Raw genomic sequence first — 19,994 nt, 5'->3', positions numbered from 1 at the left:
CTGACTGTGCTTCCCTCCTCTCTAATGATGTAGCGCCTACCTCTTTGGAGCATTACAGACGCTCCCATAATGGACGTGTGTGACAGTGTCCATTACAACAGACGGGTAAATGGTGCACTATGAAAGACTTCATATGGTTTATGATTTGTGGTTGATCAGCTTTGTGTTGTTCCTTTGCTCATTGGTTATATGCCACTGATGATATGCACATAATTAGGTGGCAAAAATAAACTCTTTCTCTGCATTTTAGTCTGCAATCACTCCTGTAATATCTCCAAAGTTACCAAAAAAATTCACTAAGTGACACACTCCATTCATATTGGGTATCACAAATGGGGATAACTGTGGTACTTCATGCTCAGGTATTCTTAGACCTTTGCTGATACATCACAAAACCTTTGTCAAAATAATATATGAATTATTAAGCGGCTATGTGCACACTGCTGCTGTACTCGTGCAAAGTATTGGCACACGGAATTGTTTATTTAAGAGTGGTGGGAGGCCACCTTTAAAAAATAGTAGTGGGTTTGGCCCAAACATTTGTGCAAGGATTAAATTACTTTATAATAACCCAGAAGGTTCAGTTTGCATCAATAACATTTGCTCAGACTACTTTAAACTAGAACGTGGCACTAGACAAGGATGCCCCTTGTCACCGCTGCTGTTTGCGATTGCCATTGAACCACTGGCAATACATTGTCGAAATACTCATCAGATAAAGGGGATTAGCAGAGAAGGACTGGAACAGAAAATCTCATTATATGCAGATGATATGGTACTGTATATTTCGGACCCAGAAAATTCTGTGCCTGCAGTCTTAGCAGCACTCACAAAATTTCAAAAGATCTCTGGTCTCAGAATTAATCTGAATAAAAGTATACTCTTTCCAGTGAATTGTCAAGCATATAATATTAGATTAGATACCCTACCTTTTATCATTGCAGAACAGTTTAAATACCTCGGGGTAAACATCACAAGTAAACATAAAGCTCTATATCAACAAAATTTTGCCGTCTGCATGGAAAAAATTAAACAAGACTTGCATAGATGGTCAACCCTTCATCTCACACTAGCTGGAAGAATTAACACTGTTAAGATGAATATTCTTCCTAAGCTCCTTTTTTTATTTCAAAACATCCCAATATACACTAATAAATCGTTCTTTAAGCAATTAGATTCAACAATAACCTCATTTATTTGGAATTCAAAACATCCACGCATCAAAAGAGCGACCTTACAAAGACAAAACGCAGAAGGTGGCATGGCTCTACCTAACTTCCAGTTTTATTACTGGGCAGCAAATATACAGGCGATAAGAACCTGGACACAAATAGAAGAACATACACAGGCATGGACCGCAATAGAAATAAAATCCTGCAGTACTTCTTTGTATTCCCTGCTCTGCGCTCCAATAAACACACGTTATCGGCAATACACTAATAACCCAATTGTGCTCCAGTCACTTAGAATTTGGAACCAATGTAGAAAGCATTTTAAGACGGAGAAGCTTCTATCTGTGGCACCCCTGCAAGAGAACCACCTCTTTCAACCTTCACAAACATATGCAGTTTTAAATATCTGGAAAAAAATTGGAATTAACTTGCTTAGAGATCTTTATATAGACAACATCTTTGCTTCCTATGAACAATTACATTCCAAATTTAACATTCCAGCTACACATTTCTTTCACTATCTTCAAATCAGGAACTTTGTTAAACAGAACCTTCCCGATTTTCCTCATCTTGCACCCACATCCATGCTGGAAAAATATTGCTCTGTCTCAAGGACTTAGACTCCATCTCTACAATATATAAAATCATTTTACAATCCCTCCCTTTCAAAGATCCAAGAGGACACTGGGAAAAAGATCTCTCAATTAATATCTCAGAAAAGGAGTGGAAAGTAGCAATGCAGAGAATTCACTCGAGCTCCATATGCGGTGCCCATAAAGAAAAATAATAATGCCAGCATGGTAATATATTAAATATTTTAAACGTTCTTAAATACACTTCCAATAATCTTTTAGGTAACAAAACTGAATCCAATACATATCTAAAACCCACAAAATGGAAAATTTTATACCAAAAATGTCACAAAAGAATGTCAGAAAAAATTACTTCACCAGGGGCAACGCAGCCCTGACACATTATTGTAAGCTAAAATAGCTAACAATAAATAAAATCAATAGATGAAATTATCCTCTAGGAGGTATTACAAAATGTTCAATTTACTTGGCAGCCAATTCAAAAGTAATACATTTAAGTACATGTTATTTGTATCAGATTACACACATTACAGTTCAAATGTACAAATAACAAACGGCTGATGCTTTTTTCCAGGTCAAAGTTGCTTACACCTCTCTAGTTAATTCCAATCAATATCCATTTATCACACCATAAAAATCTTTTTTACTGGATAAAATTAATATTTGGCTGTTTGTACAACCACCAACATAAGAGGCACCATGCATGGCCTTTCATCAAAAAGTGGGCCGAACCACAGGAGGCTTCAGAGGCTGATCCAATCCACTGAGAAGACGGCTTGTTTAAAGGTGTTAATTGCATGTTTGAAATGTCAGCCGGCATTCCAAGCGCTAAGCTGCATCATTAAGCCATGGAGTGCGCTCTCCCGAGAAGCAGCATCTTCAAGATCCCATTCTCTTGCACTCCTAGTTAGCAGTCAAAGCATTTTCCTGACACTTGCCAACCAGACTAGTGTTTGGAAATATAAAGCTAAGCCAATGCTAAGCTAGACAGTTATATATTAATGAGACAATTTCTTTCAGTGTTTAAGCGATTAGCCGGAATAAAGAAAGATGGCAAAAATGGAGGCTTGCCAAGAACAGCGATGTGAAATACCGCTGTGTAATTCATAGAGTCCAGCTAGTCAAACACATTTTTGTTTAATTCAATTTAAGCCAGAAAGTTTAACATGCATCACAGATAATTATTGGAAGCAATTACTAAGAAAAATATCAATCAATACGAGTCTAGAACGGGAGTGTTTAGCAGATACTCAGCATGGGTTCAGACAGGAAAGGTTGTGCGTGAATAATATGCTGGAATTCTATGAGGAAGTTCTAAAAGTATACAATCAGAGTGGTGCATATGATATTATTGATCTTGATTTTCAAAAGGCCTTTAAATAATGTCCTACTTGAAAGTTTCATGATCCAACTAAAAGATTTGGGAATTCAGGGTATGGTCTGTAGGTGGGTGTAAAATTGGCTCAAACACAGGAAGTAAAGGGTTATGGTTAGGGAAAGGTTTCCACAGATAGGTGATGTTAAAAGTGGTGTCCACTGGGGGCAGTGCTGGGGCTGCTGCTCTTTTTAATATGCATAAACAATATGAGATGAATATAAGTAGGTTAAGTTTGCAGATGATACCAAATAGATAATAGTGAATGACTAGATATCAGCAGAGCACTGGTGAGAAATCTTGAATATGCGGATGATATACTAGCAGAACTTTTGGGAGTATTTGGATCAGAAGTAGAGAAGCTGAGATTAAATATAAGCATTGATAAAACAAAATGTTTATCAAAGGACACGTCAAGTAGGACAAAAGACACGGACAATCAAATCCTATATAAGCAACATCTCCTGGAAGAATTGTCAGCTCAACAAGTAAACATCAATAAAAGAAAGGCTGAAAGACAAAGAAAAATACGAGCAAATAGATTGATTGAAGAAAAAGAAAATGACCGTCAGAAAAAAGCTAAAAGAGAAAGACTCAGAAGAGCAAACCTTAGAAAAAGTTGGCATTTACTTTCCAGAACCAGTATTCAGCCACGGTCAGTTATATATCGCATTATCAAGTTAGAAGTTTTCTAAATGTTGTTGTCAACGTTGTAGATGGTCCTGAAGAAGGCAAACTGTTGCCAAACTCAGACAGAATATTTACAAGAAATGCTGTCTGTAATGAAATTTTATAGAAACATTTCATGAGGTTAAAAAAAAGAAAATTTTTCCTAAATATCTTCTTCAGATATTGTGTCTTACAGATTCTTACAAAGTTTTACACTAAGGCAATATTAATTATACTTACTGTGTTGTCATATACGTTTCTATTTTATTTTTATTATTATTTTACTTTAGACTTCTTGCAAAAATATTTTTGACAAAAAAAAAAAATCAAGACAAGAAACAGAATGAGGTCAAGGTCCCTTGCCATTTAATATAGACTGTTCCTACTAATGTTTATGCACTACTGTTCTAGCGCCCGTTATTGTAACGGGCTTAATGTCTAGTTACTTATAAAGTTACAACTAAGTACCATAATAAGGTAGTAAAAAATATATTTTTATTACGAAATTTGAAAATGAACTAAAAACGGGACATTTGGGTGTCCCTGACAGGGGACAAAATGATCAGATATGTGGCATGTCCTGTATATAAGGGATGTCTGGCGACCCTATGTATGCTGTCCAAGTCTCTCTGTAATGATTCAACAAACTCATGATTATCTGCCAGTCCACCAAGCTCATTATCATTTGCAAACTTACCGGCTTGGTACTTATGACACCCAACTGTAGATATCTGTTTTTCCTGATAAGACCAGTGCATTAAAACAGTTAGTAGGCTGTCTGACTAGTGCTATAAATTGGGTGAATATGAACTTTTTAAAAATTAAGTGAAGAGAAAACTGAAATCGTTATTGCTTGGACTGAACAAAATAGAAATAAGTTCATAAGCCAATTAAGAAATTTGGTAAAGCAGACACTTGGAAAAAAAGACGCTTAGACATTTTGGATATATTTTTGATGCTGATTTGACATTTAAACCTCATGTAGGCAGTACGATTAAGATAGCATTTTTGTCATTTATGAAATGTTCCACAACAATTTATTTCTTATGCAGCCCAAAATCACAGAAGGAATGCCTCAATGATCTTTAACAGACCTTGTTTTTTGATAGCCCCCAAGCTTTGATTCCCTAAGAAGACAGGAAAAGACTCCCAGTTAAGAAGGTGAGAGTGAAGTGGGTGTCAAAAAAATGGTATAAATACAACACACAAAACAGAACACAAGTAGTCCCTTTCACAGAGTTAGATGGCTAATCCACCATGGTCCCCACAGAAATACAATTAAACGTACAATCTATTTAGTTCTTACACAGGACTCCTTACCAAGTGCAGGCACACAGCTCAAAATGCAACAATAGGTTAAAGCACTCAATAAATTCAGAACTATCACAATTAAGGATACAGATTTGTTCAAATACATCAAAAACAAATGAGAAACCAATTATCAAAACTAATAAACAACAGTATGTGCCCATCCCATTGTAGAACCACAGTCAGATTGTAGAAAAGGACACATGCAAGGCACAATCAGAGTCCTGGAGACTTCAGCCAACAAGACACCTCACCAGCTGAGTCAGTGCAGAGCCAGCCAATCAGATGAAAGGACCCTCCTACCCCATAATTCCACTGCTCCTTTAACTGAGGTGACTTTTCCATGGCAGCACACAACCTGTTAGACCATAACTCAATCTACAAGATTCTAAGAATTTGGCCCATGCATGTATCTTTTCTCACTTAGTTGCTGCAATGCTTTGTTTACCGGAGTACCTAAATACATAATTGAGATGCTACGGCTTGTACAGAATGCTGCCGCAAGAGAACTGATGACACACACCAGGAAGAAAAACACAACACATAAAAGCTGCTCTGATAAAACCTACAATGGCTTCCTGCTTCTTTTAGAATTGATTTTAAAATCCTTTTATTAGTGTTTAAGGCAGTAAATGGATTAGCTCCTTCATATATCTCTGAATGTCTACCTGAATGTGTTCCGTGATGGGAATTACGATCATCGAGTGCTGATCTACTGACTGGCCCAGAGTTGGACACAACAGGAGCAGTGAGGCAGCTTGTAGCTTTTATTCTGCAAAGATTTGGAACTCACTACCACTCAACATTCATTATTGCTAGTTTTAAAAATAAACTTAAAGCCAACCTTTTCAAGTTAGTATTTAACAAACTTTTTTCCATTATTTTGCTTTTATTTTATGTTGAGTTTTGTCTTTGTTCTTTCTAATTTTCAATATTTTAACTCCTGTTTTATTTGCACTTACAAATCACTTTGACCAGCATTTTAAATGTGCTATATTATTCAACTTAATATATTTAATACAAAATAGAACATTTTTCCAAATAAGTGTATGCCATTAATAATACATGCAGAATAAGCCAGAAATGGCATAAAAAACACCACAAAGGACAACTTCTTCCAGAAGCAAAGAGAAGAAAATGTGCATAAAAGAACAGAATACTAAATATTACTATATGTGGGAGAGTAATTAGGCATAAGCTTAGATTCTCCATTAATTAAGGCAAAAGACCAAGGCACTTAGAACAAACAAGTCTAAAATGTTATAAAAATATTATAACCGTGACCCATCACCAGCAGAAGCCTCATTAAAATGCATGAATGGGTAAAACATTATTATCAGAGATCTAGAAGTGTTTGAAGAAAATAGGACAGAAAGGGCAGTTTCAGTGTCTTTAACTGGAGTACCGCTTATAGGATGAGAGGATGGAGCGGACAGAAGAAGGACGCAGGTTCCGTTCCTTGCACTGGTTGCTAGTATGACCCTGAATGAGCCACTGTATATGCGTAGGTGCATCCGTTTTCAAAACAGTTACAAAAATCTAGCTAAAAAGGATGTTTTCTTTGAATCTATTAATCTAAATGCATTTGAAGGCCATCACAGGGAAGGCAACACTAGTATCTCAAGAAGTTGAAAGAATTAATTAGACGCAAAACCATCTTTTTGTTTTGCTTTTTGTATTTTACCGAAAGCATATTTTGAATTGCATTGATAAATGTAAACATGTTACAAATAAGAACTTCAAATATTTCAACAGGATTAATAATTAGTGAGTCCTCCATACTAAATGAAAGTAGAACAGCCCATCAAGGAATTTTCTGAATAAATTCTTTCTGTTATCAGGTAGAATGAGAGCAGTAGATGCAAGACTTAAAAATAAAGATATTTATTAAAGAAAAGGAAACATGAAATGGAAAAAGGCGAAAATAAGTGAAAAACTATCCACCTGAGAACACAATCCAAAACAAAAAAAAAGTCCAATCCATAATCCAGATACTAAATCCAAAGATAGAAGCAGGAAAAATCACAAAAACCTGAAAATCCAAAGCAGTACTCATAATAATGATCTTTTCTCCAGCCTCAATGAACCTCTGAAGTACTCACCACTCACCCCCTAGCCTGAAATATAAAGGCTGAGGGCGGCCCATGAGCAGTGACATAATGGTGGCCCCGCCTCCTGGGGTTTCACCCAAAAAAAAAGGAATGTAACTTAAAAGACCAAATACACAATACATGACAATTGAACAATATTTACAATAATATAAATGAAAATCATATAAACATTAAAAATATTCCAAAATAATAGAAATAACAATAAAAAGTAATATGGATACAGTGGTGCCTTGGTTTACGCGCATAATTTGTTCCGGAAACGTGCTTGTAATCCAAAGCACTCATATATCAAAGCCAATTTCCCCATAAGAAATGATGGAAACTCAGATGATTCATTAAACAACCCAAAAATATTCATATAAAAATGATTAATACAAAATATAAAGTAAAAATACATAAAACAAATTAACCAGCACTTTACCTTTGAAAAGAATCGTGGCTGGTGTGAGGGAGACGAGAGAGAGGAGAAGAGAAGGAGGGTTATTGTGTAGGACGACTTTCACTCTAACTAACGGAATCCCTGCTATCTATTGGCTCACTGGAATCTTTTTCATTTTTTGCCACTTTAACAAGGAACGTATCCAATGACAGTTGCTTTTGCCTCCTTTTGAGGATTTTGCTGAAATGTGACATTGCATTGTCGTTAAACCGATTTATCTCTCGCACTGCTACAGCCTTATTCGGGTGGTGTTTTTCTACAAAATTTTGCACTTTTTCCCACATTTTACACATCTCCCTAATCTAGTACCATTACTAAAGAACAGTCACTACACTTGGACACAAAATAAAAAAAATGGTCGTAAAGTTTTATTTATTATGAGGATGTTCTTCTTCTTAAGTTTGCAAATACTGGGTTCATGTCCAAATATCTCTTAATGGCATTTTCATTTGATAGCCAAGATTCAGCCAGTTATCTGGCACTTTTAGTACTGGCCTTAAATCTTACTTGTACACTGTCCGAGTTAAATGTATGTCCAGTTGAATTTGCGTGTGTGTAAATCAGTGATCGTGAGTCCTTCCTTCTGACAGCATTTTGATGCTCCTGTATACGTGTTGCAATTCTTTTTGACATTTGTATATATGTATATATACTGTATATAAAGTATATTAATTATCATTACTTAAGGTACCCCCAATTTACCAAAAATGCACTTGAGTGTAAAATATTCCTAAGCTTAAGTATTTCAGTTCTTGAATATGAATAACATATTAGGAGATACCATTATGAAATCTAGCAGACATGGTCTTAATTAATCTAATATGTTTCCCAGATGGAAAAAAGAGCAAACAGAGGGTGGACAAGGTGCAGTGAGCTGGATAACATCTTAATGGGTTTACATTTGAGTCTGCAAAAGCAGAGTGAATCAACAGTCGGGTGGGGGGTGGAAAGTGATAATTTTAGAAGTGGCACATATCAGCGTCTTGAGCTGCATGGTGTCTTTAGGTGACAAATTGCTAATCTGTGATGGAGAAGGTCAAAATACTTTCAGTAATTGACTGTAGACAGAGATCTTTGTTTCCTGTGACACTCTGTACTTGTTAAGGGCACATTTTGCACAAATGTTAGAAAGGTTTTCTTCACGCAAAGAAACATAGAGACATGGAATAAATTTCCAAGTAGTGTGTTAGCAGAGCTGGTCTTTAGAGAACTTCAAATCTCGACTTGATGTTATTTTGGACAACTGAGGTGAATAGAAACAGACAAACTTCTTGGGTTGAATGGCTTGTTCTCGTCACAATTTTTCCAATGTGATATGTACAACGTCAAGGTCAAGGTTACTTTATTTTCATCAGCATCTGTTTACGCATACATGGTGAGATGAGACAACGGATCTCTGTGAGCTCCAGTGCAACACATACAACAATGTGCAAGGTATGACAGAAACAAACCAGAAATACAACCATATAACAGTACAGTATAGTGTGAAAGGGATTTAAACCTTCCAGAATGAAGTAATATTGCATTATAAGTAAGATATTGTACAGGGGCAATTGGCAGCATTAGTTAGTGATAAGTATGAGGTTATCAAAGCATATAACAGGACTTAAGTGGGCCCGTTGTATCAATAAACAAAACAAGAGGTAAAATGCGGGTGCTGTTGAAAAATTCCAAAGTGTAATATGATAAGTATATAAAGCATAAAATGAGGTGGGACACTGGAATGACACTGGTTAAACAGGAACTAGACATTTTTGTGTACAGTAATCCCTCGCTATATCGCACTTCGACTTTCGCGGCTTCACTCTATCGCGGATTTTATATGAAAGCATAACTAAAAATATAACGCGGATTTTTCGCTGCTTCGTGGGTTCTGCAGACAATGTTTCTTTTTACTTCCTGTACATGCTTCTTCAGTTGGTTTGCCCAGTTGATTTCACACAAGGGACGCTATTGGTGGATGCCTGAGAAGCTAACCAATCAGAGCACACAGTTAAGTTCTCCTGACTGAGAAGCTAACCAATCAGAGCACGCAGTTAAGTTCCTGCGCGCTGAATGCAGTGTTAACCAGGAAGTTCCGTCTCGCTCATTCAGCATCAATGTGTTTCGCTGTGTAAAGAGTTGTGCTCTTTTGTGTTTATCTTTGTGCATAGTCAAGCCCTTCATTATGGCTTCAAAACGATCTGCTACTGCTTCAGGGGCCGTGCCCAAGCGCCAACGGAAGGTGTTAACGATTGCCGAAAAGGTAAACGTTTTGCATTTGGTGAAGGCTACGATTCCTTTTATTTAAAAAGTAGGAAAGGAATATAAGATCTACGGCCGCAGTGTCCTTTTAACCAGGGTGCAAAACGAGTTGTAAGTGGATGTAATAAGGCAGTAGACTGGATGGAATCTGCTTTAGGGATTTGGATTGAAGAAGAATAACGGCGGTGCTACACAATTGCCTGAAGTGGCTCCTTTGGAAGAGCTGTAACACTCTCCTTTGTTGTGCAGTAAAATTAAACTCATTGTTATCGGACAAGTCATCGTGTCATTGTTGGTGAGTAACCATAATTAATTTTCTACGTACAGTACTTATTACATGTATGTACGTTTAGTGTCACTGTACACACATTTACTGTATACTATTTTTCTTGCATTGTACGTATTTATTGCTGGTGGCCTGTCTATCGTAATGGCTGTAACATATGTGATATCGGAGACGCTCGATATCTTTAAAATAATATTTAGGTTTTACTGTATATAAATAGTGTGTTTACATACATAATTTCAACGAATCTTACCTAATATCTAAGAGAATACAAAGGCATTATGCTGTATAACTCTGCGGGGAATATTTATAAACAGTGTGGGAGAGTTTATAAGGGCTTAAAATATATAAAAATAACCATACAAACATATGGTTTCTACTTCGCGGATTTTCACCTATCGCGGGGGGTTCTGGAACGCAACCCCCACGATCGAGGAGGGATTACTGTATTCATAATTCTGATGGCCTGTGGTATGAAACTGTTACTCAGTCTTGCACAAACAGAGTGGAAACTTCGATACCACTTGCCAGATGGTAAAAGAGAGGAGAGTCCATGTAACGGATGGGAATCATCGTTCACAAAGTTACTGGCTCTGTCATAGCTGTGGGCTTGGCAAATGTCTTTCAGAATCTCTTCCTAAATCTGAGTGAGATGTTAGCTGGAGTCTCCATTCTGATGTTCTGGCACTGCTTAGTCAGGGAAGCTGAGTGGTTCACTGACCATCCTTTTAAAAAATTGGAACATCCTCACAGTCTGAAAGTCCAGAAGTACAGTCCTTACATGTAATGCAATGCTGCATTCAAACTGTGCAAAATGTAATTTGGATTCTGTCATGCATGTGCGTCTGTGGATCACCATCAGGGCTCAGGTTGAAAGAGGGGTGCTGTCGCCAATCATGTCCTCTTCTTTTTCTTTCATAGCATCTTGAAGACATCCATTGAGGGCACTTGACCCCAATCCCTTGCAGTCTCCCACCTATAAGTCGCAGGGTTGAAGGAAGGAGGTGTCACTCTGTGAACAAAGCACAACACAGGATGGGGGCTCCTGCGAGACTGACACACTCCAAAGAATAAGAAAGCTGAAGCCTGATTTTGGCTACTTTTGTTTGCATTTATTTCCACTGAATCTGTGCCAGTGAGTGTTTGCACTTTTGTGTTTATTTTTTGCTCAATTTAAACGGGGGCGACCAGGTTGGAGCCCCAACTTTTACCAATTGGGACTTGTGATTTCTCACTCAAGCGCAATTCAAACAAAGAAGCAACACAACAAACACCATGAAAACCACCGCTTCAAAGTCTGCTTTTTGGAAAATGTTTCTCTTCTATGAATCATGAACAGTTAGGGAATGAGATGTTTTAATAAGTGGAATCCAATCAGGGAAGAGCCACGTAATAGGCATGGACAAGTAAGAACGTGACTAGAGTCGCAGTTTTAGAAAATCTTTGTTCTCCCTAATCCACCGCATTTTCAGATGTTTATAACTTTGGAGAGTGTTTTTCAAAGACGCTGTTTTTGGGGGGTTTAAACCATGGGATGGAGTGGATTAAAGGTGAAAATGAAGAATAACATCTTCATTTTGAAATGAAAACGTAGTAGTGTTTTCTTAAGTCCTTGATTTCCTAGCCTGTTTATGTCTCTGCACTTAACTACAGCCATTAGCCATGTGTAGTGACTCAAAGAATAATACTTTAAACAAAACCAGCCAGGGTTCATTGTCTGCAACAAGGTGAGAACCCCAATAATGCAGGGGGACATCTGATCAGCATCATTGCTGGTCCACATCACCAAATACCAATGGATATAGCATGGGAATCAATGGTGGAGGTACGACCCACTGGAAGGAAACCCATTACAGACTGAAGGAATTATATGTTAGTTGACCTAAAGGTTTCTAGAAGATTCCCAAGGATGAACTGTAAAGTTTAAGTGAAAAAAGGAAAAACTGGACTCACCGTAATCACATGACGATGTATCACTGGAAGTGCAGTAGAGACAATGGGATGAGGCATGTCACAGTGGCCATTATCTCAAAGTGCTCTACAAAGTGAGCATCATTTGGCAATTTGACAGTCAAGGCGCTTCTTCAAATATAATGAAAGGTTTCTTTTTGTTTAATTTAAAGTAGCAATGTATGTACTTTCTCATCACAGATGTACAGCTTATAAATCTTTTATATAAAATGTTGTTCTTCACCAAGATGTTGATTTTCATCTAAAGGCTGACTTCGTGTGAACCATTCAAGAAGCAATGACAGCAAGATACCCCATTTTCATTTCTTTGTTTTGCTTTAAAAAATGAAAATGATATCTCAGTAATGAAAGCTGCTATATAAAATACGCTGTCTGCTGTTGGGAGGCAGCCGAGTCACTCCAGACTGAATAATGCCAACCCATTGTAGGGCGCAGACATTTAATTTAGCTTGAAAAAGAACAGCACCAAAGCAAAATAGAACGCCTACACTAGCAGGAGGCAACACTGCAAAGGGATCATTTTATAAGCATTACACACACCTATTCTTTAGAAATATTTTCTATATTTTGCAAAAGTAAGATTCACATTTATAGTACAACTTATATAAATTTTGAATTTTTCAAAGACAGCTCTACACTACTCCCTCTGGAAAGCAGCCATAGTTGTTTTAATAACACTGGGAGCTGCACTGTGTGCATCTGTGATCTTCTAGAGGAGACGAGAGGCACTTACCTCAGCAACCATCATGCTAAGCACAGAATCACAGACTCTCACGGAACAAGGAAAACATCAGCTTCATAACAGCCGCAAAAGGCCGCCAACACAGCTTGATGAAGCCATTAGAGCAGCCTTCATCTTGGAGAGCCTAACCAAGTGGGTAATTAGTACACAGAGGGATAATTCTGCTCATTTTCAACGCATTACTGCCACTTCTTCTAATGTGGCATTTTGTTAGACTTGTCTAAAAATGTACCTGAAGATATAAACAAGAATGCATTCAGAAATGTATACACTAAACAGCAAAGACTCATTTCAAGTAGTGCTTTTTTAAGGTTCAAGAACATACCTTATCAGATGAAATGGAAAAATGTGATTTGCAAGAATATTTCATTACAACCAAACTCTGCAGTGGACAGTATTGAACAATCAAGTATGATTTATATAGCAAAATATATTTGTACTCTGCTTTTTAAAATTTCACAATGGCTATACAGCATATGTTTTGAACTTAGATTTCTACAGTTCTCTAAAATGGCCACCGGGGGGCAGGGTTACCACCAAACCTCAGCCAAATAAAATAAATAAAAGGTTTATTTTCATGAACAAAGGAAAGCTCTGTGAAGCACAAAAGGCAAAAGCAATTACCTGTAACAATAAAGGCAAACCAATTTGAATAAAGTCCCTATATGAAGCCCACATAAAAAAGAGGAAAATGGGGAAACGTCCGGAAAATAAGCACAAAGCTCAGCAAAATCTACAGAAGTGCTCACTACTCCCTGGAGCATTCAAATAAACCACAAGGTACTGTGGAATACCCTCCGCCTTTATGGGGTTGAGGGCAGTACTTTGTGGTGATAGGCAGGTGGCCCCGCCTCTTGTGGAACCACCCACAAAACACAAGGAACATAACACAATGAACATTGACATAAAGAAATTAAATAATCAACAAAGACTATTGACAAAATAAACATAAAAGCATCATTTGTACCCTAGCCAGGGGGGAAACCCAGGCAGAAACATAACAATTGTCACACATGTGCACATGGGGAAGACCTGAAGGGTTTGAGTGAGTGTAATTCTCCACTGAGACATGAGGTGATGCTGTCTAACAACGATCTCTCTTCTCCTCCCTCTGCAGAAAAGAAGATTGGCACCACTCTGTCCATGGAGTCACTTTTGGGGTCTGACCACCTGGACCCGTCTCTTCCTCCCCTGAGTTCTTTGTAAAGGCAAGATCTGCCATTTTGCACAGGCTACTTGATTCAACCATCAGAATGACTCATTTTTGCATTTACCATGTGCTTATTTTCAGCTTTTTTGATTTGTTTTTAATTATACAGAGTTGGCCACAAGGTGCCCCAAAACACTTCACTTGTCCTGTGTTTAACTTACACAGTATATGCTTTGAAAACAGAGACAAGGATATTTAATTCAGTGCTGTAGAATGTCTCTGTTAATTCATCTAAGTTCACCATCTTCTATAGGTACAGAGTGGATTCCATCCTCTATGGTTGCATAACATTCTGGCAAGACACCTGCTCAGTCCAGAGCCTCCTAGTGCAACAGTTTTAGCTTCTTGAAGCTGTGCAAAGGAGAACAACCAAGCGTTTCCCAGGACTTAAGGACATGCCATACTGTGGCAGACTCAGAGAATCAAACCCGTTTAAGTCAAAAGCAGACTTAGAGACTTAAACAGACTTAGAGGAGACTGCATGGCAACCTAATCCAGGCCTTCAAAAGCTTCAAAAGCATAGATAAAGTTGATCCAGCAGATTCCTTCAGCTTTAATAGTGAATCACACACTCAAGGACACCAGTGGAAATTAAGGGGAAGAGCATTTAAGACTGAAATCAAGAAGCACTTCTAAATGCAAAATGCTGTGGGACAAATTATTAAAATGTGGAGTTGAAGCAGAAATCCTGACAACCTTTAAGAAGTATATGGATGAGATATTGGAAAAACTTCGCTATTAGCTAAACAAACGAGTTTGATGACCTGAGTGCAGTGAAGTCAGCTCAGAAAATTCTTTGAATCCCTATCCCTTCTCTTCAGGACATATGTACCATATGGCCCCTTGACAAATTGTTTTATTAAAAACCTTTGCGATCCTGTACAGCCTCTTTTTTCCCCTCATCTATTGCGGTAGATGATACAGGACCATTAATGCTTGCACCTGGGATTTGATGCTGGGATGGTTTTTGTTCACTTAGCAGCTAATCATAATGACAACTGCATGAGTGTACCTGATGTTTTTTCTTATATATATATATATATATATATATACAGTATATATATATATATATATATATATATATATATATATATATATATATATATATACAGTATATATATATGTACTGTAGCACCCTTGGTCAAGACCTGCTTCTACGAATGTGGCATGAGGGATTTGGTATGTGCAGACAGAGTAGTTCCAGAAGCAGTTGAGAGGCAGCTACCCGCTGTTAAAGTCCATCAACCTGGGTGAGTAGCCTCTGGTGAGCCACAAGTTTGGACCCTTGACTTGAGCCAGCTTGTGTAGCCAAGTTGAAAGTGTAGTAGATGGGTTGCTTCTGACCTCAGCAGAACAGAGTGAAATGAGGCTGACAGTGTGTATGTACAGTATAGGTACAGGGGCAAAGCAGCCAGTTGTGTGAGTAGCCGCAAAAGAACTGGATGACGTTGAGGAGCACCTTATGAAGAAAAAAGGGCATTTGGCCAATGCAGAAACCACCAGTCCTTCTAAAGGTCAGCTGCTACCAGCTTTGTGTAGACTGCAAGTCCATTCCTCCATTTCTTATAACTCCCAAGTTGTAACATTGGTGACAGCAGTGGGAAAAAAACTGACTAACAAGCCCAGACAGAAACTTGGTTTAATAATAACAAAGGTGGACATACTGACCATGCCTATGAGACTCTCCTTAGGCTGGGCAGACCAGATCGCCTTGTAGCCCTCAAATGGTCTGGCTGAAGAACTTTGTCTTATCCTCAAAGATAAGGGGTTTGTTAGGAGGGCAGTGTAGCATTCTGGGTCCAGGCCCAAGAGTGGAACATGTTTCACTCGCACACCCCCAGATCATTACTAATATACAATAAATACTGTATATATACTATATGATATATAGAATACAGTATATATCATCTGGTGCTGCTATAGTCACTGTCTGTTATTTGCAATATAGTGCTGTCACCTGTCACTAATCTGTGGAAGACATGCAGGTAAGAAACTCATTATATTCAACAAACTTAAACTTAGCAATACTTTTATTTATCTCCATTTAACTGCTTAGTACATTTTGATCAAATTTAACCAAGCTTAGTTTTGTAATTTCTACATTGGCCCCAAAACACAGAAACTGGGAAATATCAGCTTACTTAAGTAGGCTAGGAGTTCAGTTTAAAACAGAACTTGGTTGGAACAAAAACCTGCAGCCACACTGGGTCCCCAGGACTGAGTTTGGTTTGGGAACCACTGGTATAGACCTAACCATCTGATAACTGAAGTATGGGGTCTTTTTTAACATAAACCCAATAACATATATGAGGGCAGGGCTGGTGGTGATACATGTAGGCCTCAAGATGTGTGAATGACATTATTCAATGTAAAGTCTTTACATCCTTTTCAAAAATATGAAAAATCTGGGTTATTGTTAAAATTCCTAACACTGAGCTTTCACAAAAAATATTTTGTACATAGAGGATATGATGTCAGCTGTAACAATGCTTGTATATTTTACAATATCTATCACTAAAGCAGCCACAATTAGATATTACCCCTTGGTCTAACAGGTCTTCTTCTGAGCCACAACTAAGTTTGGTTCAACCAGTGTGAGCTCATCAGTCCGTATAATCACTGTACATTAATTAAAGTTTTTTATTTTTTTAACAAAGTTGAACCTCTTTTTATTCATTTATTATCTGCTAAATTTATTTTCTGAACCCATTCATTTCAATGCAGTGAGGCTGCAGCCTTTCCTGGCAGCAATGGGTATGGCTGTCCAGGATGAGGCATTGACCCATCACATGGAGTGATCACTCACACAAACACTCTCACCTATACTTTATTTAGCTAATTTAGTCACCAATTTTTAAATATAAAAAAAAATCTTTGGCATGCAAGATGAGTCTTGAATACACAGAGGAAGCTGACATAAACAAAGTGAGAACATGTAGACTCCAAAGAGCGACTGGTTCAGCTGAAAATCAAGGCTGGCAGGTCCCCAGAGCCACACTAATCAAAATTACATATAGGAATATTGTTTACAGAAAAAATAAAAATAATAAGCAAAATCTCTGAAAATAAATTGAAACTAATGGAAACAGAGTGTGTATTGGCTAGGAAATACAGTTCAGGACCTGGGAGGGTTTAGAAAATCAATGAATGAATATACAGGGGATTCAGGAAGTATTCAACCCCTTTACTTTTTCACATTTTGTTATGTCACAACTGTATTAAAATCATTTCAATTCATTTTCCCCACCTCAAGCAATTGTCAGTAATAAAAGTTTGGAACAACCTGACTCTTGCAAGAGCTGGCCATCTATCCAAACTGTGCAGTCACAGGTGAAGGGTTTTGGTAAGAGAGGTGACCAAGAACCCGATGGAGACTCTGGCTGTACTTCAGAAAACCTGTGAACAGCTAAAAAGACTCCGAGACAGAGAGAAACAAGATTCTGGTCTGATGAAACCAAGATTAATGTCCTGTCTTGAGGAAGTCAGGCATCATGTATGCAATACCGTTCCAATATCATGCTGTGGCTTTGTTTTCCAGTGGCAGGGACTAGAAGACTAGACAGAGTGGAGGGAATGCTGAATGGAGCAAAAGTACAGAGATATCCTTAATGAAAACCTCCTCCAGACCTGCAAACCTCAGATTGGGTCAAAGGACAACAGGACGGTGACCCTAATTACAAAGCAAAGACAACACAGGAGTGACTTAGGGACACGTTTGTGAATGTTCTTGAGCAGCCCAGCCAGAGTCTGAGCTTGAATCCAATCAAACATCCCTTGAGAGACCAGAAAATAGTGTGTCCATTGATAGGATCTGCTAAGAGGAAGGGCAGAAGGTCTCCATATCCAAGAAGACTCCAGGCTGTAATCACTGACAAAGGTGCTTCAGCTAAGTGCTGAGTAAAAGGTCTGAATACTTGTGTCAAATGGATACTTCAGATTTTTGATTTTTAATAAATTTACAGAAATTTCTAAAATCCTGTTTTTGCTTTGTCTTTCTGGGGTATTGAGAGTTGTTTGATGAGGGGAAAAAAAACATTTGAAAGATTTTATGATTTTAACAAAATAAATAATGAAAACAGTGAAGGGGTCCAAATACTTTCTTAATTTATTGTATGGATTATGTATAAACATATAACATACTCTGCGGTGGGTTGGCACCCTGCCCAGGATTGGTTCCTGCCTTGTGCCCTGTGTTGGCTGGGATTGGCTCCAGCAGACCCCCGTGACCCTGTATTCGGATTCAGCGGGTTAGAAAATGGATGCATGGATATAACATACTGGTACAAGACATTCATGAAAAAAACCATTGCACTATACCTTTTATATCATATATAGATTTATTATTATTACTTATTATTTGGCTGACACCTTTATCCAAGGTGACTTAACAATATTTGGGGTACATTTCCTTTGCTTTTCCAGTTGGAGTACAGCCAGGTGAAGTGACTTACTCAAGTTCACACCGGGTCAGTAGGATTTGCACCCACAGCCTCAGGGCTTAAAGTTCAAAGCCTTAACCACAACATCACACTACCTAAATGTTTTTCTCTATAACTTACATGATATACTGTAACATAACATTCTTAAACGCACTTAATCTAATTCATGACATCAGTGTATTGTACAATATACTTAATCCATATATTCATTCGTTACTTTCTGAATCTTCTTAGTCCAGCACAGGGTATAATTTTACAAATACATAAACAAAAACTTGAACTTACTCAGAAGTTGTCGTTCTGAATCCGAAATGTTCATGCTGATGCTCCCAAAGGAGTTTAACAGGGGCAAGCAGCGGCTTTTAACTGTAAAGAAATACAACATTTAGGATACCCTCGGTGTTACTACAGCACTTCCCTACGTCTAATGCCGATAGCAACTGCTACAGTGCTTAAGTAAAAATGCAGTCGGTTTTCAGGAGTAAAGAGAGGTTTATCAGTCTGAACAAAATCTAATACAAGAGTGAATTAAATCCGCTCAGAAGAAGGATCGATGTTCTGACACTTTGGCCACCGATTTAATTAATGATTCTTTTATTTTCTTCTAGCGCCTTCCACAGTAGCTAATGCCACACACAGTGTATGGCTTTAACGCCATTCACAACAAAGAATATGATCCGCTTTAACACAATAAATCGCAGTTATGTACATAAACTAAGATTTAGTTTAAAAAATGAATATCAATAGAGTCGTTATGATTATGACAAACAGGTTCATGAATGTCATTTACTCACATTTGCAAGTTCTCCATATGCCGGAATGAGAGCTCAGAGGAATTGAGGAGTTATATTCCCACTTTGAAGCATCGATGATGTACCAAAAATCCGTCCCAATCGCTACCACTAACACAACGAAACTCAAAACGCCGGCAACAGCCACAAACACCGTCAAGGCGCTTAATGTTAGCTTCATCTCGAACGGCTGTCATTCAAACCCATTCCGAGCCCGACTTGCTGATCCTCTGCCGCTCCGAGCACATCTGCTGCAGGTGTTTCAACTCCGCGCACTTCTCCCATTCTGTGGGCGGGGCCTGCCTGCTTCGGGCTACGACATTTGCTTTTTTCATGCATATTTATAGTTTGAAAAGGTTTCTTGGGTGCTGTAAACCAACGCGGCCACCATCTCACGTTCATCACCTCTATGACAAAGGTATGTAAGCACATTCGAACAAAATAACAAGGGTGAGACGAAAATTGGTTTTATTACAGTTATTACCATGTTCCGAAATAATGTCTCGCAAAATGATTGGCGATTCTACTGCTATATTACTAATACTGCTTAAATATAATGCAGACATTGCAAAACTAAGCTCCCCTAAAAAATGAATGCACTTCTGAATCCAAATGCTTTTAAAGGCGTCTCTCGCTCAGCAGAG

General features: G+C 38.0%; 1 protein-coding gene across 2 annotated transcripts in view; it reads right to left on the bottom strand.

The window, feature by feature from the left end:
- LOC120542976 (transmembrane protein 114) overlaps positions 1 to 19,601 on the bottom strand; it is a 127,737-nt gene extending 108,136 nt beyond the window's left edge. For both annotated transcript variants that reach the window (XM_039775755.1, XM_039775756.1), the window contains exons 1-2: positions 19,354 to 19,601; positions 18,845 to 18,925 (exon numbers count right to left, since the gene is read on the bottom strand). In XM_039775755.1, the coding sequence (XP_039631689.1) occupies positions 18,845 to 18,925; positions 19,354 to 19,531 (259 nt within the window). In that variant the 5' untranslated portion in view covers positions 19,532 to 19,601. The remainder of the gene's footprint in view (positions 1 to 18,844; positions 18,926 to 19,353) is intronic.
- Between the last annotated feature and the right edge of the window lie 393 nt (positions 19,602 to 19,994).

Source organism: Polypterus senegalus, chromosome 13 (assembly GCF_016835505.1).
Source record: "Polypterus senegalus isolate Bchr_013 chromosome 13, ASM1683550v1, whole genome shotgun sequence".
Lineage (NCBI taxonomy): Eukaryota > Metazoa > Chordata > Cladistia > Polypteriformes > Polypteridae > Polypterus > Polypterus senegalus.
Note: the sequence above shows the minus strand (reverse complement) of the source record. Positions and strands in the feature narration are given on the sequence as shown.